The sequence below is a fragment of the Myripristis murdjan genome, chromosome 16 (genome assembly GCF_902150065.1).
Source record: "Myripristis murdjan chromosome 16, fMyrMur1.1, whole genome shotgun sequence".
Taxonomy (NCBI): Eukaryota; Metazoa; Chordata; class Actinopteri; order Holocentriformes; family Holocentridae; genus Myripristis; species Myripristis murdjan.
This window is the reverse complement of record NC_043995.1, coordinates 13837114-13864643: the sequence shown is the minus strand read 5'-3', so window position 1 is coordinate 13864643 and position 27530 is coordinate 13837114. Positions and strand designations below refer to the sequence as shown.

At 42.8% G+C, this 27530-nt stretch overlaps 2 protein-coding genes across 2 annotated transcripts in view; one reads left to right on the top strand and one right to left on the bottom strand.

The window, feature by feature from the left end:
- The window catches only part of LOC115373244 (PC3-like endoprotease variant B), a 173905-nt gene extending 173722 nt beyond the window's left edge, over positions 1-183 (bottom strand). Inside the window, exon 1 of the mRNA XM_030071531.1 lies at positions 130-183. The gene's annotated coding sequence lies outside the window, so the exon portion shown is untranslated. The remainder of the gene's footprint in view (positions 1-129) is intronic.
- Positions 184-4071: 3888 nt separating this feature from the next.
- mms22l (MMS22-like, DNA repair protein) lies at positions 4072-27177 on the top strand. Its single transcript, XM_030071539.1, has 26 exons — positions 4072-4169; positions 4796-4978; positions 5449-5574; positions 5912-5964; positions 6311-6398; positions 6559-6736; positions 7047-7140; positions 8186-8316; positions 8870-8983; positions 9086-9262; positions 10945-11007; positions 11211-11330; positions 12713-12948; positions 15236-15452; positions 16067-16356; positions 19781-19962; positions 20509-20659; positions 21597-21736; positions 22386-22528; positions 23165-23321; positions 23492-23637; positions 24109-24320; positions 25227-25393; positions 25873-25969; positions 26283-26450; positions 26621-27177. The coding sequence occupies exons 2-26, from the start codon at positions 4803-4805 to the stop codon at positions 26694-26696; spliced, it is 3702 nt and encodes a 1233-aa protein (XP_029927399.1). The 5' UTR covers positions 4072-4169; positions 4796-4802; the 3' UTR covers positions 26697-27177.
- The last annotated feature ends 353 nt before the right edge of the window (positions 27178-27530 follow it).

Here is a 27530-nt window from a genome sequence, read left to right as displayed (position 1 = left end):
TGTAGGATTCAGTATCTCAGCACAGAGTATTGAACATGGGCCACAATTTGCCCACAGCCACCTCCACTGTACTTTTGCTATTGCATGAAATCCACAGTGGCTGCCACCTACAGCATGAGAACCACCCACCTGTAGCCACAGAGAGTGAAATGTCCAGGAGAAATCTTTTACCCGGTGCAATGAAAGCTAGAACTCTGGCATCAGGGGCCCCAAGCGAGACAACACACTCTCTCCAGTTCCCAACCCACACGTTTAATCTCCCGGACTTGATGCAAATGCTTTGAGTGCAGAAAAACAGCAGCACTCTCATTCTAAGTACGAACTTCCATCTTTATGCAAAACAGGCACTTTATCTGGCTTTCTTTATGCCATCCCTTTCCTGTGAGCAGCTCACCACGGTAGAATGAAAGGTTGTCGCTTTGCCCATCTCATATGTGTCAACTGACAAATCAAACAGCCAGTGCATTACTGGAAATGCTGAAAGTGAAGCTGAAAGTGAAGCTGATTAAATGCGCTGCAAAAAATCTCCATCTTAACAAGTCATTTACTCTTATCTCCTGTGTTACAATCTTGTTTTTCTTAAAATAAGTGAAAAAAAATCCACCAGTGGGATGAGATAATTGCACTTGTTTCCAATGCTAAATAGAATATTATTGGTTCAAGTGTAATTTTCTTGACACTGGTGGGCTGATCTGCGTTATTTAAAGATATTTATACTTGTTCACAACAGAAGAATTCCTGAAACAAGTCAACCTACACTGGTAACACTGGCAGATTTTCACTTGTTTTAAGAAAAACATGATTTTAACTCTTAGTATGAATCAATTACTTATTAATATGGACATTTATTTGCATTGTGCCTGAACTCTCCTGAACACTCTTTTCGCTGGACTACATGCAACAAACATTTCTTGTCTGGAAAGTTTTTTTTGTTTTTTGTTTTTTTTTTTTAAATAGAAATACACAAACACTAATTTATATTGATATAATTTAGGGAAGCAATTTTAAAGTGTTTATGTTGCTTTCAATCAGTAGTTGCCCACATGCAAATCCACATACACACATATGCAGTTCATTAAGTTCATCAGGAAGCACTAAAAGGCTCCATCTAATCATAATCTAGCTGATTAATTGGCACATTCCTTCCCCTGGTATGCACCCAGTATTTATTGTCTGCAATCACTGTCATTTTGTTGGTTTATTTTGGCCACTTTTTTATGTTAATATGCACTGACTGTACAGCAGAAGTACAAATTACAGGATTATACTCCCTCTGTGACTGTGGTTCCCTGTGTTGATCTCACTTCACATCAAAAACAAAGTAACTCCTCCTGCAGCACTTCTCCCAAACAACAAACAGCGCAGCCCCGACCACTGTTTAAAGTCTACAACATCATTCAGCTCCAATCTCCCAAGCCCCTGAATGAAATCGATAACCTCACTTGGGGACCGAGCCCCAGTCAATCCCAGTGAGGTGCCGGGCCAGTAGCACACACCCACCCAGCGAGCAGCAGGCCTCAGGCAGACACAAAATAGACAGCAAGAGAGAGAGATTGAAGGAGAAAGAGAGAGAGAGAGAGAGAGAGAGAGAGAGAGAGAGAGAGAGAGAGGTTGGGGGGGCAGATGAAGCATTGAGACTAGAGCACAGGAGCGCCACATTGAACAGTGTCAGGGCCTCGGGGTCTACTGGGACGCTGATAAAGTACCTGGACATTTTTATAGACAAACTACTTATTTCCGTCCTCATATCGCTTGGGAAGACTGATAACTTTATATTCCTCTCAGGCAGAGGAATGAAAGGGCCAGGGGAGGAGGGGTGGGGGGCCTTTCAGGAGTTTAATTGATCAAACTGTAGCCACAAGGTTTTTTTTTTTCTTTTTTCCCAGAGATAAAAGTGACTAGCACTCTCCCCTGTACAATACAGAGATCTTTTAGAGACCAGACCCGATGAAAAAAAAGAATGTAACTCATTATGCAAAGTCATTATGGGTTTCTGACTGTACTCTTTAGAAGGGGATTGTTAATATTGGAATTGTAGCATACATGAGTTCTAGAGGTCAAACTATAGGTCACATGATAACTTTACACTATAGAATATCCACATTACTGCGTGCACCCACTCACCACACTTAGAGTATAGATGGTTGGTTTGAAGTAAGGCATGAATAGCATGATATTTTAAGGATGTGAAAATACTAAAACAGGACGCTATACCTAAGTGCTTTAAGTGGAGTGTCAGCTTAACATTTGGAGAGACTGTCCATTAACTGGAAGATCAGGGTTCAAGCCCCCATTTTGGCAGGCATGAAGGCTGCTAAAGTGCCCTTAAGCGAGACACTGAATCCCTACCAACTCCAGTGGTGCTGGTCTGCGCTGACCCTGACCTCTGACCCCCCTGCGCAGGGTGGAGTGGGTGAGGGAGCAAATTCCCCTATAATGACTGATAAAGTATCATATTGGCTTATAAAGTGCAAATGTACATACGACAAAAAAAGTTTTACTTAACACAGGGTGCATCCTCACATTATCAGGGAAAGAATTTGTTACAGTTGTGTTAAACTTATACAAACACACATAAAGAGTTCATTAAACAACATTTAATCGGACAATTGAAGTCCCTTTACATCCATTATACAGGCAACAAATTCCTCTCTATGCTGCATGAGGATCACGGAGTGCATTCACTGTCAGTATATCATCACCATGATCTGAATCAAGTAGTTTTCAGGCATCAGACTGTTAGTCGTGAGTCTTGTAATGTGATGAAATCTCACAGACCGCAAAATCCAACCTTGCCCAGTTAATATCAAACCCTGGAAGCGAGGCTACAACTGAGGGTGATGAAAGGGGAGGGGGGACAGGTTGAAATCGCACTCCCTGCATGAACTACAGTGCTTACAAAGGTTTGAATGGGTTTGTAGCGTAGGAACAAAAAAAAAAAAAAAAAAAAAAACTCATTTACCTTTCACATCCAGGCGACAGAGCCTTCGTGCAGACGGACTGCCTCCTGTTGAAAGCAGAACAGGAGGTCGATGCATAGTAAAGAAAAAAATCTCCAGCCGCTTCCATTTTTTATTGTCTACACTGACGCCTAATAATAAAACGCGCAAATCTGACCGTGCAAACAGCCAAACCTATCGTCTATCTCCTCCCCGGACAGTCACAATGTGCAGAAATAAGGTGTTATAAGTGGAGAAAACGAGCACATCCTCGGCGTGTGGCGGAAGGGGGGATTTTGTAAAGATGTGAGAATGCATTAGAATGCAAGAAATGGTGTGATGGCGAGAGGGACTGTTGGCAGACAGATCTGCATATGGAAATTAGGATTAGCCTGAATACAATATTACTTAAACCGCCGAATTGTTTTGTATTAATTTGACAGGGACACCTACAGAGAGACAGAATGGCACAAGAAGTGTCTTTCACAGGGACATAAAGTAATGACATAAGGCTGGTCCCGCAGCTCAGTGCGTGACAGCCCTTATTTGCCCGCAGGTGACCGTGGATAAAATATTTTATAAACAAACATGATACCGATATTTGAGAAAAGATATCAGTGCATGTTTGTCAAAAAACAATTACCTGCCTATTTTTTGTACAATCACCATCATATCATTGCAGTGTAAACTACAACGTAGCCTAAACCTGAGCGATTTCAATGTATCACACGGTAAATTAGAGGTAATTTCGTATTTGTTAACGAAGCTGGATTTTTACTGCAAAGAAACCTTGGGATTAGATTATCAGGACACGGTGACGTCTTTGTCTCAAGATGCTCTCAGTCGCGGCTCTAGTACATTTTAATTGCAGTTTAACTCTCAAGAGGGGAGAAGATATAAAAAGAAATGTAAGAGAGTCTCTCTAGCTGTCAGACACAAACGAAGAAGTCCTGTCTACCTAACGGACTTTAAGCGAAGACGGAAGAAGGAGAGAGTGATGTCTCTTGCTTTGACCGGCTACTTCCTGGTGTCAGGCCGGGTAGGGTCACGCCCACCACTAAACTTCGGACCAATCAGCGAACACGTCAGTCGCACGGACATGTGTGCGCATGCGCTATGGGAACGCGCGGGAGAGACTGAACACCAAACAGCAACACAGGCAGTAGTGTTGTTGTCGTCAGTTGGCGTTTTTACACAATATAAAACGAATACAAGAAGTAGAACTAAAAGGTTAGTCAACACCTTTAAGTAACATTTGTCTGTTTGGAGCCTCTGCTTTGTCTAAACACCAAGCTAGCCAATTTGCTATTTAAACTTGGTAACTGTTACTTCTGTACAATATATGTGCTCTACATTGACGCTGCTAGCACATTTAGCTAGCTCGGTTGTTATATATAGCTATATTTCTTTTAATCGGCAAATACACAACTCGGAGAAAACAACTCAAAATCCTTAATGAATTTTACGTATCTACTGGTGTATTCCGAAAGCACCTGGCCTTGCAAGCAGCGAGGTGCATGCATATTTTTCCATAAACAAGGCAACATTAATAGCCAGATTGTGTCCTTAGCAAAGAAAACGTCCTCTGTCGGGGCTTGACATTGACAACTGCTGGGGTGCAGTTGTTGACAGCTTGGGTTGTTCCGCCTTGTGTTTTGTGTGTTTATTTTCAAGGTTCTGTTGTGTGTAGCAGTTCTTAAGCCTGTACATAGTCTGCTCTCATAAAGGACGACTTGTCTACACAATATGCAAAGAATTGTATTATATTTTGTCCTGCATCTAATGTGTTACTTTTCTCACAATCTTGTTATGTGTTAGCTCAAATAACCAGATTCCTTGTGTGTCTGATTCTGCAGTGGGGACATGACAGAGGACTTCAGCCAATCCCTCACCCCACCAGTTTCCCCCTTTGCAGCGGACAGTCTATGTGAGCTGACCCCGGCACGACCGCCCTGCTTTTGCTGCTCCCATGAAACTGGGGAGCACCCAGCACCCCCCCTCTCTACAGAGGGATACACTGGGAGAGGCTCCCTGAAGCGGTAAAGTCAGTTTCTCTGTCAGCAGTTCATTTGTTCACTCTCAGCAAGAGGATCAATGAAGATGGGGAAGCAATTGTTTTCCCACAGTTTTATCTAAAGCCTACAGTCAGCCCGGAGGATGCATTCATTCGGGTTAACAAATGAGATACTATGTTGTATCCTTATCTGTCTTCTTCCAATCACCCACCTTTATTTTTGGAGTATGTAACAGGCACCATATGATTCTAACTTGGGTGTTGTACCATCGCTACCACGATAAGGCAGGCAATGCCATGCTCTCATGCATTAGGACACAACATTTTATTTCAAAGCCAGTCCTATACCTTAATATTTATAACCCCCTTTCTTGCTGTGTGATGATTATGTGAAGCAGTAACACAACTTATATACAATATTAGAAATCTGTAAATTAGAGCGGCCATCATCACTCATTTGAGACACAGTGATATGAGTCTTCATCCCCTTCACAGGCTGCTGCTGCGTCTTGATCTGGCCCCTGCAGACTATGAGACGGACACAGTGGAGATCTTTGGCTTCCCCTGGGTAACTGAGACAGCGCTGGTAGAATCGACAAACCTGCTCTTCGGCCTTTTCAGGTTAACTAAGATGTTAGCTAAGATTTTCCTCAAAAAGTCAAATATAGAAAAAACATTTGACATGTTAACGTTACCATTTCAACTTATTAAGAGATCATTTTCAGCAGTCTCTCATTAGCTGATAAATTTAAGTTTCTCTTGGCTTTTTTAAAAGGAATCAGTTGAAAGATAATTGACCACAGCCCTGAAGGTCCTTTTCTGGGACAGTGAGAGCTTAGTGCTGGACAAAAAAGAGGAATCAGTTACAGAATTTTATACCAAGTCTGTGTTTGAAAAGCTGTCTGTTGTTCATTCACATGCATGTCTGTGTTCACACTTGCTTTTTGTTGTATTTCAGACAAAAAGTTTTCAGACTGGAGACCCTGGTTCAGTCCAGTTCATATGACTTTGGTAAGTCTCGGTCATTCATAACCTAACCAGTACTAACATTTTTTTTTTTTTTTTTTTTTTAATGCGCCCAGTTTCTGGTGTTCAGAAAAGCATTTTTGTGTATTTTCTGTGCTTGCCACAAACATTCATGTACATTGACAGACTGTAAATAGGCAGCTTGTATTTTGTCTATAAATTATCAGGCACACATAGTGGTATTCTTCATCCTGTGGTTTACAGTTCCAAGGAAAGTTCAAACAATAGACTGCTCAGCTAACCTCTGGCGTTGTGTTCATGTCTGATAGCATGTCTGATTTGCATTAAGTTTATGAAAATGTTCTGTGCACTTTGATCTTTTATGTTTCAGGTCAAGCAGGCAACTTACACTATGAAGCAGAGGACCTCAGACAACAGTGTGTGTTATTCCTTCAATATGTCAAAGTCTTCCTGTACAGGTAAGTCTACGAAATAATTTATCTATTCATTTATTTTAACTAGACGTTGAGAGATCATTGTGTGTTTATCCCTGTCTGCAGCAATATTTTTTTTTTTATTTTTTTTTTATGTTTTTTGATAAGTTTAATTTGCTGTGCTTGTCCTTTTGTATCTGTCCAGATACCTGGAACCTCCCAGCACCCTGGAGGATGGTCCCTCCCACCCTTATGAGAAGCTGGAGGCCCAGCTCCCCTCTGCTCTGCTAGAGGAGCTGTTTGGCATCACTCTTCTAATAGGACGACTCAAAGACCTGCCTGCCAATGTGCACAGTGCCTTCACGATACAGAACCAGGGAAAGGTATTGCCAAACATCAAATTCTGACCCTGATTCTGAGCTTGAGGGGGAAAAATACTCTCTGATGTAGTTGTTGTTGCCAGAGGGGCAACACAGATCTTCTAGAGTCAACATTAAATGAAAGATATGCGAATGATAAGCCTTGAATAAAATCTTATAAGGACACACAGTATTCTCTTCCTTTCATGGTGCTGAGCCAGGAGGTCCACCTACACAGAACTGCTTGAAACAACTTGCAAGGATATTTTGATTGATATTTCTAATTTTGCAGTGAAATTGGCACTCCATTTCGCTTTATGTGTCCCTCCTACAGATTTTTCCTCCCTCATGGCATTTGTTACACCTTCATTTGGACATCCACTGGTCAGTCCTGGAGATCCTTCACCTGCTGGGACAGAAGATGCAAGGTAAGGATATCATGCTCAGACAGGAAGTGGAAAGGAAAGATACTGAAATGTGAGAGTGGCTTGTATTATGTTGTGGATTAGATGGGAACTGATGGTATCTGTAGTACTGGGACTGGGACCTGTTACTTCAACAACATGCACTTTGGGGCTATGTAAAACTTTTCATTCAGAGGGAAAATATGTCTTGATGAAAAAATGCTGAAATGCTGCTGCATGTGATGTTCATAGACAACGTAACTATTGTTTAGATAAGCTTGGCTTTGCAGGCAAAATGTAGTTCTTTTTCATTAGGCCTAATCTACATTGTTCATCATCTGTTAACCTATTCTAAAAAAGTTGTTTTTTAGATATTTCCAGTTCAAAACTTTTGAAACATTTTGAGACTTAAAGAAAGTGTATTGAAATGTTTCAAACCTCCTGCCTCAGAGTTGTCATCTCCTGACAGAAGCCGTTGTTACAGCCACATAATGCTGGTTTGTGTGTGTTTGTTCTCATTTTGAATGTAGAACACAGATGTGTCCTCATATAGCAGGTACCTTCAGATCAATCATTTCTCTCAGTCATGTGACTGAAGTCGGTCTCATTCTGAAGCACAAGGTGACGTCACATTTCAAAACAGTTTGATCGTGTCCCAACTTGACATCTCTACTGTTTTATCTGCCAACCTGAATTACTGGTTAATTGTCTGTTGACCTGTTCTGAATTAGCTATTTTACCTGTGTAGAAAAGTTAGAAGCTAATGTATATCTCTCTATACTAGACGGTGTGAATGACTATAAATTGAGTAGTGCTTGAATTGGTCCTGCTGTCAGCCAGTAATCAGTACTCAAAATCAGGTTTCAGTGCTCCGCTGTTTTAGATTAAGAAGATTATTGAACAACAAAGATATCCAGTTTTTAAATTTGCTGTTCTGGTTTTTAAATGTGACTCTGGACAGCTAACGAAATGGGCAGCAATTTTATACACCAGAACGTGTCTTTCAGCCCATGCAGAGTCATTATCTGTGAAACTGGCCTTTCATAATTTGATGTGTTCGTGTCCCCAGGCCAGGTGGTGTACGCCCACCAGTTTGTGAACCTGACAGGAGAGAACCTGACTGATACCAGCCTGTTTGAGGACCACCTGTGCAGTCTGCTGTGTGACCTTACTGGTCTGGCCATAGGCAAATACAGCAAGGTGGGTGGGTGGCTTCAGCTCATTACATCTCATGCAGCACTGCACCAGTGATATTTCTATTCATGATGTTAAGTCATTTATCTTACTGCAGGATGAAACTCTAATACTGACCTGAAATACAGAGTCCCATTCAGTCATCAGTGAATAAGCTTTAGCATTTAATGAATTTGGCTTCCAGTATTTTACACACCAATATTTTGAGATGGAAGTTGCTGAAAGCCAGTAAATTTGTGTCAGTATTCAAAATTCGACACAAGAAATTCAGGATGGCAGAGCATCTCAAAAAGCATTTAGACCACGGAACATGAAAACTCTTCATTGAAACCCAATATAACAATCAGAAGAAAACATATTTGCATAATCAAGCACACATATTGAAGCATAAGAGTCACACAAATGTATCATGCCAGAGGGGGACAACACTGACTGGCTGATATTCTGTTTTTGTTTTGACTGATTTATTAGTCAGACTCTAGTGCAAATAGTTTTTCTCTGTGGAATACTAATTCAGTTGAGAGCTTATTGTGTTGAATGGACCCTCCTTTTTTTCCAGGTGAGGCCTACAGAGGCTGTGACTAGCCATCATTACCTGTGTTCCTGCACCAAAGAGCTATGGGTCCTGCTCATACACCTGCTGGAATATAGGAGTAAACTGTTGCACACACAGGTGAGCGAATTCATGCTGTATAAACACACAATCTGTCACTTGCACAGTCATCAATCAGATTTTTGTCTTGTTACATTCCCCCCCCTGTGTGTTTCCCACCAGTCTTTCTGGAGCTACATGAACTCGTTGTTGAGGCCTCTGGTTTCAGGGAAGCCAGCAGCAGAGCAGTACAGCGGCCTCCCCACCCACTGCAAAGACCCTCTGGGATTCACCTGGTGGTTGGTCACTCAACTAGCAGAGCTGGGCCGGTACAGCCGTAATGGTACCTTCCAGAATGAGGTACAAGAATCACAATGCAGCTGTCTTGACATAAAGTAGCAGGTAAACACAGGTGTTAGAAATAACATTAAGGTTCTGCTCCATTTAAGTGTAGCAGAACCTTTCTGGGGCCCTGGCACTGTTAGGCTTAAATGGAACAGAACCTTAATTAATGACATGAGTAACAATGTTCACCCTGCTATTCACGTCAAAATAGCTGCTATGAAAAAGGTCTACTTTTTGTGTGTGTGTGTGTGTGTGTGAGGATAGTAAAATAAGTAAACTGTAGTGGAAACCAGACTTTCTTGTCCTTTAGAAAAAAAAAATTACAAACCAAGAGGGAATAAAAGTTACAGCTCATGGAAGCACTCCATCGCTGGTTTTGGAGAGTCATGAAATTTTACAGGAGGGTCACAGTGGGAGCCTCAGTTTCAAATATTTACACTTAATATGCACTCGGACACCTTCAAAATTAACCACATAGAAGATTGATGTTCTTCTTATCTTAAAACCCATTCATGTATTTCACACAACATAAGAGTGTGTTTTTTTTGCAAACTTTAACCCCCTTAATAATAGGAATGGTAACCTTTTTTGTTATATTCTACTTTAGCTTATTTAATTTTGTTGAGTGAACCTGAGGAAGTAAGGGGCGAAATGCATAGCTCGCTCCCAGTAAAGTTACAGTAAAGTTATTTCACTGTGCAGTGGTTTATTTTTGTCTCCACTGAGGTGTCCCTGTGACCAACCAGCACCTGATTGTAAGTACTGGCTGTGCACAGGGAGCTCTGCCCACAGGAATATGATTATGTAACATCAAATTCAGTCGAAATGTGCCTGAAAGTGATTTAAAGGAACATACTGAATCTGTGTTTCAAAAAGAAAGTAGTCTCATAATAAACATCTGGTCCCCTTTGGTCTTCAGTCTGGATTTAGGAATAAGGTAGCTATACTTTTCCAAAACAATTTTTTTTCAATGTGGTGTCATAAAGTGTCATAAATCTTGAACCAAATTTTTTAGACATGTACAGGGTTCATTGAGTTAGCCCACCAGATTTGGCCATAAGCAGCATCATACTTTTAAATAACTATAACCTGTTAACCGTAGGTCAGATTCACTTCAAATTTCGCACACTTCATTGTCGTACAAAGGTTTAATGATACCTGGCAGGACATCATGATACTCCAAAATAGATGATCGTCATCAGCCTATCAGCTCTCAACAGCAATTAGACACAGTTGGCAATGCATCCGAGGATCTTGACGTAATGTGTAGAATTTGGGAAGAGTCGGCCATCAGGGGGGTGCTATAGCTACAATAAAAAATAAATATAAATAAATGAAAAAATTAACATTAGCTTCTTGTCCTGAAATTGGACTGTGGATATGTGTGGATGTTAAATGATGAACAAGTTTGCCAATACAAGTCTCATGCCAAATGCTTCGGTATTTGCTGCTCCTCCAAATTTTATCAGATCTTCTCTAAATTTGGCACATATGATATCTATTTTATATTTTATTTATCTATTGTGTGTATGTGTTATGTATATGTGTGTGTGTGTGTGTGTGTGTGTGTGTGTGTGTGTGAGTATACACACATAGATGTGCCTACATTTTGAGCAAAAGCATAGTAAGCATTATATGTTACTGTGTATAAAGATTATCATTAGTTTTAAGCAATAGTATATTTTTTTTACTCACAGAAACAGCTGGAAGATAACTGGAGTTTTGTGGAAGAACTGCTCAAATTAACCTGTAATCCCAAGGTGAGCACAGTGTCCAGTTGACACATTGGTATTTAACCATAGAAAAACCCTGAAATTATTTCTTATGGTCCTATATCAAAGCTATATAGTGTTATATTGTGTGTGCGTGTGTGTGTGTGTGTGTGTGTGTGTGTGTGTGTGTGTGTGTGTGTGTGTGTGTGTGTGTGTGTGTGTGTGTGTGTGTGTGTGTTGTGAGACAACAGGGAGGTCTACCAGAGGAGCAGGTCAGGATGCATGTCCACTGCTGTCTGAGTCTGTTTCTGCTGTGGGATCCAAGCACCAGCGCCGTCTCCACCCTCTGGGATTTCTACAGCAAGAACCTGGTGAGGACAAACCTCCAGTACAAAGCAAGAACATTACAGACAGTCAGCTTGAGTCTTGGAACCATGAGCCAAATTTCTAAAATTTCTCTTTGTTTCCTGTAATTATTCCAGCACAATGTAATATGGAGGCTAATAGCTGATACTCAAGTTCTGTTGTCTCATCACAAAAGGACTTTAAGCAGTGAGCTAACTTTAGCTCACTGTCTCTCTGACTATAGCTCACGAGTAGATATTAACTACAGATGGACCAGCTTTAAAAAGCGATGTCATTATTAGTCCGAAAAAATATTTTTGCTTCTGGTGCTAGTATTTGGCTGACAGTGAAATCTTAAGTTTTTGTTACCCTTTTTCTAGGTGTGTCAGTAATATAGCTCTCAAATTACCAACAGAACAATTACCATATTCAGATCAGCATTCACATCGGTGAGGGCCATTAAGGTCAGGAAAACACCGGTGTGGGCCTCAAAAAATATATATTGTTTCATCCCTGCTATTAACTGTGGTGCAAGCGAATGTGGATAAGGTTATACTCTTAGCTGTCTTTTCTCTTATTGCCCCCAGGGAGGTCAGAGGTCAGGATTAGCGACAGAACAGAAACACTGAGCAATCATGGACACTAGCAAGGCAGATGTTTGCCAATGCGGGTGCTTTAAACTTGTCCTCTGAATGTAGTATAGTGTCCACAAGGTCAGTGCTGCCACCAAAAACTACTACTTAGAATGCCTTTTGAATATTTAAAAAAAAATTCAAACAAAGGTCCCCAAAATTCAAACAAAGGTTATTTTATTTACAAAAGATTTAAATTAAATATCTATTTGCATATTATACATGTTGTTATTAACTCATAATACTCTGTTGCATGCCCTTCATAAAATTTCGTCATGTTCTATCCCCTTCTTTTCCTCCTCCTTCCTTTCAATTTTCTTCTATACACCATTTCTCTTTGATGTATCCTGTTACTCTTTGCTGCTGTCATGACCCAATTTCTCCACAACATTCAATTAAAGGCACCATATTCTACACTTAAAGCAATTTAACAGTTCCCTGTGGTCTTTAATCCAGTTTTTATGGTGTGTATTTAGCCTCTCAGTGTCTCCACTGTAAAGAACAGGCTATTTTCCCTGTATGTTGATTTTATGCTTATAAACCTCTGACAAGAAAATTCTTGACAAAAGAAACTAGAAAATGAGACGTGGGAGTGCTTATTCACCTTGAGGCAGCCAAATACATATTGTCAACTGTGAGTGATGAGGCTTGTGGAATCACATATTTTATGTGCATGTATATGTGTGTGTGTTTCCTGTCTTTTCGTCCTGTACCTTGAAACCATTCTGTACAGTAAGTCTCTCATTCAGTCTCTCCTTTCTGTCCCTCCACTGTAGAGTGGCTCCTTCCCCGTGCCCTGGCTCGGGGTGTCTGGTCTGGGCACTTTATGCAAGACGCCCCTGGCTCTGCTGGAGCAGGCAAGAAGCTGCTGCTCCCCATCCCCACTCCACACTCCAGGACACACCCAGCTGTATCGCTCAGCCAATTCCTTCCACATCTTCCTGAGAGTGTTGGCCCTCTGCCTCACCCAGGACAGCACCGGAGGAGCCCCACAGAGACAGATCAAAGGAAGGTGAGCATGGAGAGTCTGAGGGGATTGTAGTTCAAAGTCCACCTTCACACTCCCCTCCACGATGAAAAGGTGTTGTCACATCCAAGCATTTGACTCAAATTCAAATATGTTGTAAGTTTTTTTTTTTTTTTGAAGGGAAAGAAAGATTGGAGGCTGTGAGGAATCATTACTGATCGAGCCTAGTTTTTGTATTGACTCCTTTTTCCTTGTTCCTTAAGAATGTGATGTGATTGGTGTCTGTTTGGGTTTGTGTCTGTATGTGCATACTTGTGTGGGCATACATACAACATGTGTGTTTGCACACTATCATGCATACATATGTGTGTGTTCATTGGAGTCTTGTTTGTGTGTGTGCCAGGTGCACCTCAGTCTCCCAGTGTGTCTTTGATATTTGTTCAGGCCCCCAGTGAAGCAGGTGTCTCTGGAGTCAACCACCTGCTCTTGGGCACAGACCAGAGCCAAGGAGCCTCCCACTGACACACACACGTGCTTACACACACACACACACACACGCACGCGTTGAGCACACCTGCTCCCCAGAGCAGTGACATGGTTTGAGGCTGTGTGAGGGAGTTGGACTGGGGCAGGAGTGTGTGTCTTTGTGAGGAAGGTAAGAGGGAGAAAGCGAGGAGATGAAGATCAGAAGCTGATGTGCACATCAGAACCAGGCACTGGACCATCCCATATCCCAGGCCGGCTGGGCGCCAGGGAGAGGCAGCCGCAGATAAATCCGCCTAATGACTTCCCTCTGTCTGGAACGTGCTCAGCAACACCGCAGACATGGGGGCTAATTAGCTAACGAGCGTGGCGGTTAATTCGCCTTAACGAAGCCGCGATGGTTTCCAGCACGGATAGAGAGGGAGGCTGGGCGGAGGAGGAGGAGGGGGAGGGGGATTGGGGGATGTGGGTGGTAGGCAGTCTGGCAGCAGCCGGACTGGGCTGGGCCAGGTCCAGAAACCCACCCTCCCCATCCACCCCTACCTCCTCACGACAACTACCAACACCACCACCCCCTCGCCCCTCAGGAGGAGCAAGGCGTGCCGAGTGCGTCGCAGCAGCGTTTCGGCAGCGTTCCCACTCCTGGCCAGGCTCTGTGGGATGCCCGCGACGACCACATTAATGGGATCAACTGGGAGCATGTTGATCTCCAACGCCGGGAGTTAGGAGCATCTGCTCGCCTCCGGAAAAAAAGCTGTCCGGGATAAACAAACAGACAGACAGGTTGGGAGAGCACAAAAAACCCCTCTGCTGCCTCCCAACACACCGCTTATACCCGTGTTTATATATTACCCATTCATCTATTTAAATCTCCCTCCCTTCAGCTTCTGACTGCATGCTTGGCCACCTTCTCCCTCATCTTCTGTGGGTGTAACTAAGCAGTTTTTGTTGTTAACCTGGTCTTTCTCTGCTCCTCTCTCATTGTTCTCTCCACTTTTTTTGTAGCCGCCATACTTCTTGCACTGAGTTTGTCTTGGGATGCTCACTGTTGGTGTTTTGACCCAAACAGCAGCCCCACTCACCTGTGTGGGCTGCATCTGTGTTTGGAGTGGTGGAGGGGGGATGGGGTGGGGGTTGAACTCTCAAGCCTTCTGAGTTTCCTGCCAGGGGAGCAAACAGCCAGGAGGATGTGTGGCTGTGTGTGTGTGTGTGTGGTTTTATTGATCTCTCTCTGGTGTTGCAGTAAATTGGTTTGGCTGTAGAGAGAGGGACCAAGCGCCCACTGCTGTGTGTCTGAGTGTCTCTGACATTTAACATGATCTTTAAAGGCATTTCTCCACGGTGCCCGCAGGATCTAACAGCGTGCTGGGTGGTTCTCTCTTCTCGTGCTCTCTCTACCTTTTCTTTCTCTCTCCCTCACACACACATGCACACACACACACACACACATACACACACACACACACAGGCCAAGGCAACACAGCCTCTCCCCCGGAGCTGAGAAGGTGATGGAGGCAGGTGGTGTGCGGTGGGGGTGGAGAGTTCAGTTAGTCAGCATTTGAAGTCAGGGGTTTCAGAAGAACAAATCACCTCTGAAGAGCAGAGTTAGTCTATGGAAGAAAAGATTGAAAGTGAGAAAACAGAACAATTTGAACATTCAGTTACTTCAGATTGACACAAGCTTGCCATTGGAACCGAATAGAAATTGGCCATTTAATGGAATCTCAATCCTCTGACTTTGCTGTCCTTTGTCTTTCTGTCTCTCTGGCCAGTTTTTTCTCTGGCTCCTCTTTTACTGAACCACTTTTTTGTACTTTCTCCCCTCTATTCCTCTTTGACTATTTTCCAGGATCTACTCCAAGTTCTCCTCAAAGAAGATGCAGGAGTTGTCAGAGGCTGGGCTCATGAACTTCCTGCTGCTTTTTTTGGTGGTTGCCCGGCAGGTCGAGCTGGAGGACGTGGCTGGCAGGGCCTGTGAATTGCTGGGCTACCTGCCCTCTAACTGCCCCCCAGGACACCGCACCCTGGTCTGGCGGGGACAGCTTTCACTACTGTTGCTCTTCCAGGTATTCCTGTCAATCACAGAGAATTCATCAGAAAACCTGTAAATTATTTTGAGTGTTTACATTATATTATACATTACTTGAAAGAAGCAGTTTGTATTCTAACTAGGGGTGGGTATTGCCAGGGACCTCATGATACCATATGCATCACAATACATGGGTCACAATACTGTTTGTATCTTGACCCAGTGCAGTAACCACAGAACTGACTGAAAATATATAAATGACGCTCATAATACAATACACTATATAACATCTGTTTGGACTAAGACTCAAAACAATTTAGTTCAAAATTAAAATAGAATTAGTACTATACATTTACTTAACACTGTGAACTAAAATGCAGGTGTCATAACATTGTATAAAAATGAAGTCCATAAAGGATATGTATCAATAGGAGGGGCTAAAGAATCAGTACTGTATTGGTCTGCTATCTATAATTATGACACTGAAAAAACTGCCACATGCAGTCAGTGATTGTAGTTTCTTTGTGTATCCTCATAATGGCTACTTGTTCACGGTGATCTCACAATGAATGGCAAGAACATACATCAAAGGCGTGGATGCACACTTTTCACCAGTTCAAGAGTTTTGATATCAGCGAACTTGTCTTCCAGGAGAAGGGTCTGGATGTTAGCGCCCAGGCTAGCTGGCTAGCTTCCTCCTTTAACGAGATGGCCAAGGAATTCTACAAGAAGACCACCGAGGCGTCCCGTAGACTTGCCTTATGGGGGTCCCTGGGCTCCTATCTTGAAGGTGTGGCTGAGGTGTTTGAGACAAGCACCAATCTTTGCCTATCAGAGGAAAAACTGCTGAGTGAGGGGTTTGATTGGTTGCTGCCTGCCTGCCGCCTGTCAGAGCTTCATTCTGCCCTGGGCTTCCTGCAGATTGTCCTCGCCCAGCTCAGGTGAGAGAGCCAGTGTAAATATCCTCTAGCTCCAAGATATCTCTCACTCATTTTTTTCATTCCCAGATAGCTGCACTTGTAGAAAGAAGACATATTCACACTTTCAGGCAGATGTTCTCTATCTAAAGCCAAGCTGTGCTTCTGTTAAAATCTGATAACTGGCTGTAGCAGAGAAGAGTGATCCCTTCTGCTCTTTCCAGCCTTAACCCAGCACCCAGCGTCCACTTACTCCTGACACTGACAATAGTAGGATTGTGCTATTTTCCCAGCAGAAATGAATGTCAATAAAGCTCCCTGTTTTCGTTGAGGCCCCTATTGGTCTCTGGAGGGCCAGTGGCCCCCAGGTCACCCTCACCAGGTGCTGGCAGAGCCCTGAGTAGAGTTACGGGCCCACGGGACCCTCATGCACCCTCTTGTCGCCATGGGGACGGTGGCGGGGCCATGGGTGTGTGGAGCAACTAGGTGGTCCTTAGGGTGTTGGGACGGGTTCAGCTGCAGGACACAGGTGTGTGTTACACGAATGACCCCGGCCAAAGGTCAGAGAGCTACAGCTGAAACAGTGTCTGTTTATGTGGCGAGGTGGAGGCAGGAACAGCGGCGACAGGAAAATAGAAAACCACGTCTGGTGAGACTGTCTGGAAGGTTATGGAGTCTGAGTGTAGGATGACATGCAGTCATTCAGTTTACAGTCATCCCTGTTAAATCCTGTGTTGAAGAGTTGTGTGTTGCCTGAAGTCCACTCTAACACTTTACTTTCCAGTGGCCTTAATCCACAGCACTAATCTGTATACTAATGTAAGAAGATGTATTCTGAATACTTGTTCAAATTTACTTTATCAATAATGTACATACAGGGGTGTAACATTACAATGTCAGTCTACAAATAACTGCATAGAAAAATGTAGCCTAGTTGTATCAGCCAAATAAGTGTAGTAGAGTGAGATAAGAGTAGTTCTTGCTATTCATTCTATGCTGTGCCTCATTCAATGCTAAGACTGTGATATATGAACTTAATTGTTCCTCATATTGATCAGTAGAAAATGGATTAAACCATGTGCTCCATAGATTTTATGTTTCTTCAGTTGTCCTGGTATGTTCACATTGTGATATCTTTGGCAGTAGCTGAGCGGATTCCCAAATGTATTTATGGTCACGCTACATCATCACTTTGCATTCCAAACCAAGTAACTGCAGTGTTACTTGTTACTTTAATAAAACCTGCCCAACTTAATACCAAGTGATTACATTGGATATTGCCTATATCTGTATGCACTTCATGCATCAAAGTTCTTATAGTAATGTTTATACCCTTAAAAGTCATGTATAGGTAGATTTTCATTAAGCACTTAGGTTATTACTGCTACTGCATACTTACAATACTTACAAAAAGGTTACTAAATGAGTTAAAACACCAGAATAAGGCCATTGCAAAGTCAAGTGTTACCAAGTCCTCTCACTAATTCATGTAGGTGCATGATTACTTTTATTCTCTGGTGTGTGTACATTCCACCTTTCTGCACGCACGCGCGCACACACTCACAAAAGGTGTAACACTAACTTAAGTGTACTCCTCTCTTATTTCAGGGCTTGGCTCCCATAGCACAGTATCTCGTTAGCTTTGCTAATTCCCAAACTTCCCATCTCAGATCTCGGGGTTGGAGGGCGAACATTTGCACATTAATGGCCAAGGAGAGAGAGAAGAGGAGAACTCCCAAAGGCCCTCTGTGTTATGGCCTGGACCACACTGACCCATTTAACCAAATAAAAAATACCATGCTCTCTCTTTCTTTCCAATCCGTCCCGCCAAATTAAACATAATTCTTCTGCCTGGCAATACTCGGTATCTCTTCGTGATTAATGCGTTTTCTCTGACACAATTAATGGGTAATTATGTAGCCTGGCAAATTTAGCCTGAGCGTCATTATGTCTATTAAGAGCCGTGTGGAATCTGCACACATTAAGAGAATTATTCCGCCAGCGGCTGAGACGGAGGAGGGTCCGAACATTCACTCTTGATGGCCACTGCCGCGGCGCTGAGGCAAGAAGCCAATCGGAGGTATAATTCCTCACTTCTATTCCTTTACATGACCCTCTGCTGCGGGGTGGTCAGTGTGTCTCTCTGTATGATCCGGTGAGTTGGCACCAGCACACCCGGCTGGATCTGTTTTCTGCACGAACAATTAATCCCTATCTCCTTGGCTTGATAAAGTGCAAGCCTCACCGTGAAGCACAGACCCTTGTGATCATCAAGGCATCTCAATGGATATTGAGCCTTTATTTTCATACTCATGTTGGATTACTTTGAAGAATTTAGATTAAAAGGTAGGGAAAAAAGCAAAATGACACCTTTGCATCTTGACAAAGATGGATGGACAAGAGTATAGTGTGTTAAGCTTGTGTATGGGTGTGTGTTTTTATCTGTCTAAATGTGTTAGGATGCTGTTTTTTGTTTTGTGTGTGTTGACTGCAGCGGAGGGAGGGGTTAAATGGGGTCCCTAATGGTGTGTGTGTCTGGTGTGTGTGTGTGTATGTGTGTGTACACGTTGTAAGAAGCTGCATTGGGGAGGATTAAGTGGGGTCTCTGACGATGTCTTGTACAATGAGGGTTGATGGGTGTGAAAGGCCCATTCCGCAGTAGTAACGAGGCTAATGAATTCAGACTCTAATCGATTGTCTCAGCTCTCTCTGGATTAGATGCAACCTTGCTGGAAGGGAAGGCACCGCTGAGGTGTGTGTGTGGATGTGTGTGTGTGTGTGTGTGTTTGCACCACAGTAAGACAAGCAGACTGGGGTGCGTGGTTGAGGATAGGAGAAAAGGTGTGTGTGTGTGCGTGCGTGTGCGTGTGTGTGCACGCTAGTGTTCACCCCTGCCCCCTTTTCCTTCAATCTATCCTTTCGTCCCTCCCCAACGCTGTGCTCCCCCCTCCTTCATCCGGGCGAATGAGGGGGACAGGAGGATCATCTCCAGTCTAAATGAGATTACAGCTCCTTCAGCTGCTTATCTGGGCTAATGCCAGCCACTGTGGGGCTGCTGTAGCGGCTGGGGCCGGGGCCACGGATGAGGCGCTGGAGCCAAAGTATAGTCTATGTACAGGGGATCAGCACGAGGCTCTGCTCTCCGCCTATCATATCCTCCTTTCTCCTTCTGCACCTCCACCTCCACCTCCACCCCACCCCGCTCTACTCCACACTGCAGTGCACCACCGCACCCACTAATCCCCCAGGAGAGAAGAGAGGGAAAACACAAGGAGAAGGAGTGAAAGGGAGAAAGGAAGGAGGGGAAAGGATTTGAGAAAGTCGAGGGCGGAGGTGGAGGGTATGGAGTGTTGTAACAGGACAAGGAGATACTATGTTTGGGTTTTGTGTTGGATAAATTAGTTGATCTGCTTTTCTGTGTGTGTGTTTGTGTGTGTGTTTCTTCCAGACGGATCCATCAGCGCAGTGTCCAGTCTGCCCTCACCTCGGCCTGGGCTGCCTCTGCCACCAGTGTGGTGAAGGAGCGCCACCTAGCGGTAGCAGCAGCACTTTGGGCCCATTTCTTCCCTTTCCTCCGCACACTACGCCTCTCCCAGACTCCTCCGCCACAGCTGGCTGATGCTGCTGCAGGTCAGCAACATGCACAGGGAGGAAGAGGGGACACTGGGTGAAGGAAAAAGGAGGGTGGAGGATGGGCAGAGAGAAGGAAGGAAATAGTTAAAATAGTTTGGATTCATGTTTAACCGATGGAGGCTGATACCACTACTTTAAGGTTGAAGCTGCCTTTGCCCAATATCATTTGCCAGTTTTCAATATTCATTCAATTCACTTATTTTGTGTTCAACATTTTCTCCACTTGAGAAAGTTTCTTACACTTGTCCAGATGGAAGGGTCCGTGAAACAGCTTCTGCAAAGAGTTGAGCTAGGGAGGGAAAGTGTATAAGGTTCAGAGCAGGTCGGAAGAATGAAGGTGAGACTTGCAGAAAGAGAGTAAGGTGAATAGAATAGGATAAAAGGAAAGAATAGGACTAAGCCAGTGGGAGGGAGGAAGAGAAGATGACTTGTGGGATGTAAAGATTGAGGACATAAAGAAAGTTTCGCATATTGCTCTTCAATCTTGGATATATGAACTCAAGACTAATTCAGGCTACAATGTGCTAATGTCCTCTTTCTCAGGCTTCACTCTGTTGGCTTTTGATCTGCCCAGCTCTGCCCCCCAGGACCTACAGCCCAACCCGGTCCAATCCACCATGCAATGCTTTGGCTGGGACGACATGGTCCACCCACTTCTGGTGACTCGCTACCTCCCACACCTGCTCCAGAACAGGTAGACCTCTGTGATCTTTCTAGAGATGTGGTTTTACATGATCCAGCAAGGATTTTTAATAAAACAATTTTCTTACTTGATGCAGGCACATCTGTTTTCTGTGCAAATTCTTTTTTTTTTTTTTTTTTTGGTTGGGACATCTCAGTCTTGTATAGCATCAAACGTCTTTACCATGCACACATGTAAAGATGCTTTTTACAAATACTAGAGGTTTTTTATTATGGGCAATTTAAAAAAAAAATTAAATGTATTAACATGAAAATTTAATGTATCTTTAATGTTCATCTTCCTGTGTTCAGAGGCTTATCACCCAATGGAAATGTAGTCTCACTGCACAACTAAGAGGGAAATGGAGTATTCTAAAGAAATGGGCCTCCATTACCATGCATTTGTTTGTCAAAAAGCATATGACAGAGGATGAGAGAAGGATTTTGTACTCACTGGTAAAATACAGGAAAAGCTATGAATTAGGCTTTATTTTGCCATTTATTTTTCCCTTTATAACATTAGCATGAATGGAGAGTCTCCTTAAAGGATGTCTTCCACTTTAAAAGTCCTCTGTTTTTATTTCAGCATTGTGGAACAGTACACAATTATAATAGGGTCCCTACACTATCTGGTAAACTATGAAAATGTATGAAATATCATTTTGATCATTTCCAGGTGTGGATAAGTATAGAAGAAGAGGAGAGAGCATGGAAAAATATTTGCATTTCCACACCAATGCTTGTATTTGCGGCTTTCTAAAAAGCATAATTCAGAACAACATTAACGGTTGGCAATTGTATAAACACAGAATGTAACATGTAACAGTTGGGAGTATTTGCGTGCATGGTAACTGTAGCTATCAGTAGCCTGAGATGTTAAAAATCCACTGAGATGTCTGCATCACATTGTATGCTTGATATTATTTTCCTGTAATTTCTCTCTTTCCTAGTGAGCTGGTGTCATCAGTGAGTAGTGCTACTGGAGCTGGTGCATCAGGCTCAGCCCAAACCCTGTCAGTGCGGGCCTGGTTTCGCTGTGTTCTGCAGCAGCACCTTTCCAAGAACCCAGATGGGTCTGACAGCAGAGCAGGTAATGCTAAATCTCCATTTGCTTCCTGCAGTGTGCTAAATGAATAAACAACCAATGTACATTCCCACTGGTCTCAGATTTTAGGGACTGTCATGGAATGTTAAAAGGTGTATTCCAGATGGACTGTCAGAGAATTTTAGAGAACTTTGCAAATGCCTCATTTCACTGGTATACTAAAATTTACTGCATTAGATGGTTGTTTTCATTGGATCTTATAATTATGTGGCAACCTCTATATAGGAAACCTGCTTTTGTTCACGAGGGGGCCTCAGAACTTTTCTGAGCTGACATCGATTTTTTTTTTTTAACAAACTAGGAACAAGTAAAATTTTTAGGCCATGAAAACCCACTGACTTAGATATTGAAAAGTCATAGAATTTTGCATCAGGACTACATTTGTTCCCTGGGTTTCTTGAACATTTTCAGCCCAATATAAAAGTACAAAACATTACGGATAAAACTGCCTGCATCCCATTTTGTCTACCAACATAGAAACGTTGCACAAATCCTCATGATGCATGAGTCCAACTGTGCTAAGCAGGTTCTCACTGTCAAAGAAAAGTTTGATAATTTTAACTGTTTGCCTTTAATTAGAGGTATCAGCTTAAATTCAGCTCGGATAAGAAACTTGCACCTGTGTTTTTGACAGGCCGGGCTGCAGATGAGCAGCTAAGTGAACTGACTCGGCTGGTGCTGAAGCTTCCTGAGGTGGACAGTCTGCTGCAGACAGCCGGCCTCCAGCCCACAGCCATCAGGGTGGACCCCAGGTCAGCCCTGGAGATTTTTGTCAAGGTAACATGATTCCAGGTGATATAAACCAATACTACATCACCAGAATCAATGGCGCAAACCTTCTATCTCCAAGTACCTTGAGATTTTATTGTGCATTACATTCAGTTTTACTGAGTCATGAGGTATTCTACATGTGGGAGGCAATGCCTGCTGTCAGCTACAGTAAAAGATTTGGAGTTTCTGCAGGACATCAATGATTGATGCTCCTACTTCCCAAGGACGTACCATTTTGTGTGCAAATACAACATACTCGGCATATCTAAGTCAAATTTACTCCTGTGTTCTTACATAAGTGTGCACTACATGTGGCAGTTTCTCAGCATATAAATGTTAGCCATATCTGGTCACTGGGAGGCCCTAGTGACAGTGTAGTATTATCTACTTCAAATACTGGAATGGCAGCTTGAATTTACATGCAAATTTTGTCAAATAAATTTCTGTCCTTATCTGCTTTCTCATACATTGTCTTTCTTTCTCCTTCACTCAACTTTTGCTCCTCTCCTCTCCTTTCTCTTTCTCTCTCCTGCCAACTTGCTCACCTTTCCTTTATTTTTCCTTTTTTCCCACTTTGTGCTCCCTTTCTATACATACCTATATCTCCTGGTTCTTACCCACCCGGATTCCCTATCTGTACAGGCTGTAGGCAGTGTATACAGTGGACTGCAGGTTTTGTCTGAGCGATCAGCCATGGTGACCCGAGCTTTGGACTACATTGGAGACATCCTGAAACACATTAAACCCTCTCTGATCAACAAGAACCACGAGGGCATACAGCTGGCCTATTGGGCTGTTGGTGGGTGTACAGAAAAAGCATTAACCATTTTCTTTCTTTCTTTCTTTTTTCTTTTTTTTCATTGTTGTTATTACTGTGTGGCCAAGGTTGCAGATCAGAGTATGGAATGAGTATGGATAGTGGTATAAATGAGCCTGTGATCCTTTTCTTATTTTTGTACTCTGTCCCAGGCTGCATAGTGAAGCACTGGAGCCCCCTGCTGGCCACTTCTAAAGCCCAGCAGCTGCTGTTCCGCATTGTGGACGGGCTGCTGCTTCCTCACCACCTCACACAGCAGGACAAAGCACTCAGGGACAGCCTACCACTTTATCTACAGGTTAGTTCAGGTTACCTTTGTAAGGGCATTCCATACTTAGACTGACTTGCATTATCAAAGCAAAAGATGCACTGTCAAATTTTGAAACAAAGGGATAAATTGGAGTCTTAGTTGGCAAGGGCACATACGGTGCACCCTTAATGTATGGCCTCAAATCTGGTCTTGGACTTTTGTCATATGTCACCCCCTGCCTTGCTCCCACATTTCCTCTCCTCCTCTCCTGTCAACTCTTAATGCCACAAAAATTCCATAAAATTTTCAATTATTTAAGACACCCATTTCGTCCCCACCCGGGAGGATTTTTATTATCTTTGCATTTGTATTGGACATTTGCTAAGAACTAAGTAGCTTCAAGGAAACAGAACTGAAGGAAACTGAAGACCTTGTTTAAAAACTGTGCCTTTACTTATCTGTTAGTTATTTTTTCAGGCGTTTCTATTCTAGCAGTGTTAACTCATTCTCCTCCTCCAGGGTCTGTCAGTGGCCTCCAGCGTGTCTCAGTCTCAGGGCATCTTCCTGAAGAAGCAGCTGCAGTCCGTCACCAGCAGATATTTAGACCACTTCCTTCCTGCTGCCCCTTCCACTGTCGCCATTGCCAATCACCCAGTGCTTCTGGGTGCCTGTGAAGCCGGCCCCAGTCTCAGGGGGGCAGCACTGAGGAGGACCATCCTGCAGGTGCTCTGGTATGTCTCTGTAGAGCACTTGTAGTTTGCCTCTCTGTGGCCCCCTTTTCACCTGCCACTAACCTGCCTTTGGTATTCAGGTTGTGTATGGATATGATTTGGTCGGATGTTTATTCCTGACATTAAAATATGTCTGCGGTCTACATATTGAAATTGGAGTTGTCATTCACTCAGATTGTCACACACATTACATCCTTTCTAATATTTACATTCCTTTGAAATTGACGGTAAACACTTCATCTGGACTTTTCCTCATCCACAATTATTCTGATAGTCCTTTTTGTTTCTGTTTTACTTTCCAAGCTGTGTTCTACCTTTTTGATTTATGTACTCCTTCTACTTGGATCCAAAGTTTATTTCCACCCTGCATTTATGTACATCTTGTTGTTGCAGCCCAATGATTCTCTGAACACCTTCAGAGCTCGTTTCAGACATAAGTTTTTCAGTATATCTTGAATGTATTAAGACCTGCACTTTTTTCTCATTGTCCACTTACAACCTCATAACCTTGGCTTTTACTCATGTTAGTCAGGATCATTTTGTCTTTTTCATATAAGCATAAGCATATGAGTTTTTTAAGGGAAGATTCATGTTTTCCCAATTTGTAAGATGAATGATAAGACTGCCCAATGTAAGTGTGTAAGATTTCTCGTTCTTCTGTGATATTTCTGTACCAGTAGGAGTTGTTCAGAAAGTAGGCGATCTTAGATTTGCCCATCTTCAGATGTGTTTTAATCACCACAAGTGAGATCTTCAGAATAATACAAGCAAAACAAAGGAAAAGTAATACTGGGAACAAGAACTTTTTTCCCAGCTGACTGTTGGAAAACAGAACACATACAAGTAAAGTCCTACCAAATTGAAATACTGTCTTCATGTAAATCTGATCTCTGTCTGTGCTTACAGTGAGAGCTTCCTGCTGTTCAAAGGTCACGCCCCTCCACCTCGACTGGCGTCCGTCCTGATGTTCCTATTGGAGCTTCTGAGACGAAACAACGACACAGATCCTGCCCTCCTCACTCTGCCCCTCCCCTCCCTGCTGCGCTGTCTGATGCTGGTCAATGAGCCACAGGGTAATACCATGCTCATATACACAGACACACACACACACACACATGCTTTCCACATTTTTCATATCATGACCAAACTCTAATTCAGGTACGTGTCATGTTGTTGAGTGTAACTGTCTTTCCAGTGTTGATGTACAGGTGATATATTTGTGCACTCCTAGGCAAGATTTTGGTGGGCTAATTTAGTAGTTTCTTATAAACCTTGTGTGCAATTTTGACCAATCACTGCACCATTAACCTCCCTTTAAAAAAAAGAGAGAGAGAGACTACAGCCATAATTTTTACAGCTACACTTCAATCTTGGCACAATAACCACTATAATCACAGTACTTACCAGAAAAACTGATGGTCACAAACTTGCAATTTTCATCATTCTTTGCGCTTTGGGGTAAATAATACAGGAAACTGTGTGTTTTGACAATCAGGTTTCTGTTTGCAGTAAACACAGAAGGGCTGTGTAATAGTATAAGTGTTTTCTACAGTGAGGAAGACAAGCACAGATGCCCTCCAGCTTGTGGTGGAGAGATGTGCCGCTGCATCAACAGAGGGGCCATGTGACCAGATGATCTCTGTCCTACGGTAATTGACAGTCACCTCTAGCAGTAAATATCTGCACCTGTATTACAGCCGTATGCTGTGATTAATAGCATTTTATTTTTAGCAGTCGAGGCTCTAGTGAACTGCGGCCACATACATCTTTGGATTTGTGTTTTACAGTTCCACAGGCATTGAGCAGGGTTTTTCATGTTACGCAGCCATTTAATACAGACCAGAATGTGTTTTCCTACTGTAGACACTGATCCCAAATCAGTAATCTATATTCTGTTAAAGCCTTTCCTATTTTTTATGTTTTGTACTTTGTACTATGTTCCCATGTTCCCCATGTTCCTAGGTCATTTGTGGAGGAGAATGTGGGAGTGTATGACAGGCAGGTGTACAGCGTCCTGCAGACAGTGGCAGTTTTAGATTCCTCTGTGGTCCAGGTTCTCATTCCTGACCTGTCTCTCAGTCTGAGAAACATTGAGCACAAGAGAGGGCTGGGCAAGAACGCTGCCTTGAGGTGAGTAGGAAGCACATGCACACATACTGAATGCAATCTACACAGTATCCATTGACAGAAACTGTTTTAAATCCTCCAACTGTTTGCTGTTACCCACTGAATTAGGCATATCCTGTGGCTGTATTGTACTTTGACTGACATTTCTAACTTCTCATCTCTCTGTGTAACAGGAGCGCATACATGAAGTTGCTGGAACTCTTAGGAGAGAGTGGCCAGGCAGAAATAATCAGCCTAGAAGCAGACTAAAAACAAACAAACAAACAAACAAAATAACATGATGTAAAAGCAAGACAAGCAGAACAAACAGTACAAGACCTGGGCCAGCTCCTTGAATGACGTATCTGCCATACCAGCCTTTTCTTTTTTCCTCCAAATTTCCAGCTGAAAGCAAAACTTTTTGGATGAGGATCAACCAAGGACACTGAGACATGCTTTTGCAAAATACTGGACTTCATTTCCTTACGTCTTATGGAAATAACTACCTAAACTACTGCTGTAGCATGCTGGCAAGTCACAGCATGCATACATACAGCTCTATTCGTTTCACAGGAGTGTGTCAAAATACCTCATCAATTGCTGAGCCATAAATGTCCCTCAAATCATGAACCATAAGCCCAAAATCACTACCACATACTGTATGTATTGTATATAAATGTACAAAAAGTGCAATTTTGGATTTGTATAGATGTACTGTTAATGAAATAAGATGTAAAAATAAAAACCTCTGTCCTTATAATGCTCTCACTGGATGTCATTTGTTATATAGTCAAAGAAGTGAGTTATGTGAGCATAGAAATACAGACTAAAAATTTGTGCCTCTACCACGAGGTGCTGGATCTGCCTCTACTTTGGTTGGCACTCTCAATTACAGATTTGATGATAGTCGTGGGCGAGCCCAAAGAGTTCAATAGGAAAAAAAAAAAAAAAAAAAAAACGAGTCAAGGAGAGCGTACTGTTTGTTCCATTTCTCTTTAGCCTTTCCAAGTCGCGGCAATCTCTTGCAATCCAGCTTTAGTTTGCACCTAATCACATCAAGTCCCACTCCTGTCTCCCACAATCACCAAGTCCCATTTTCTGTCA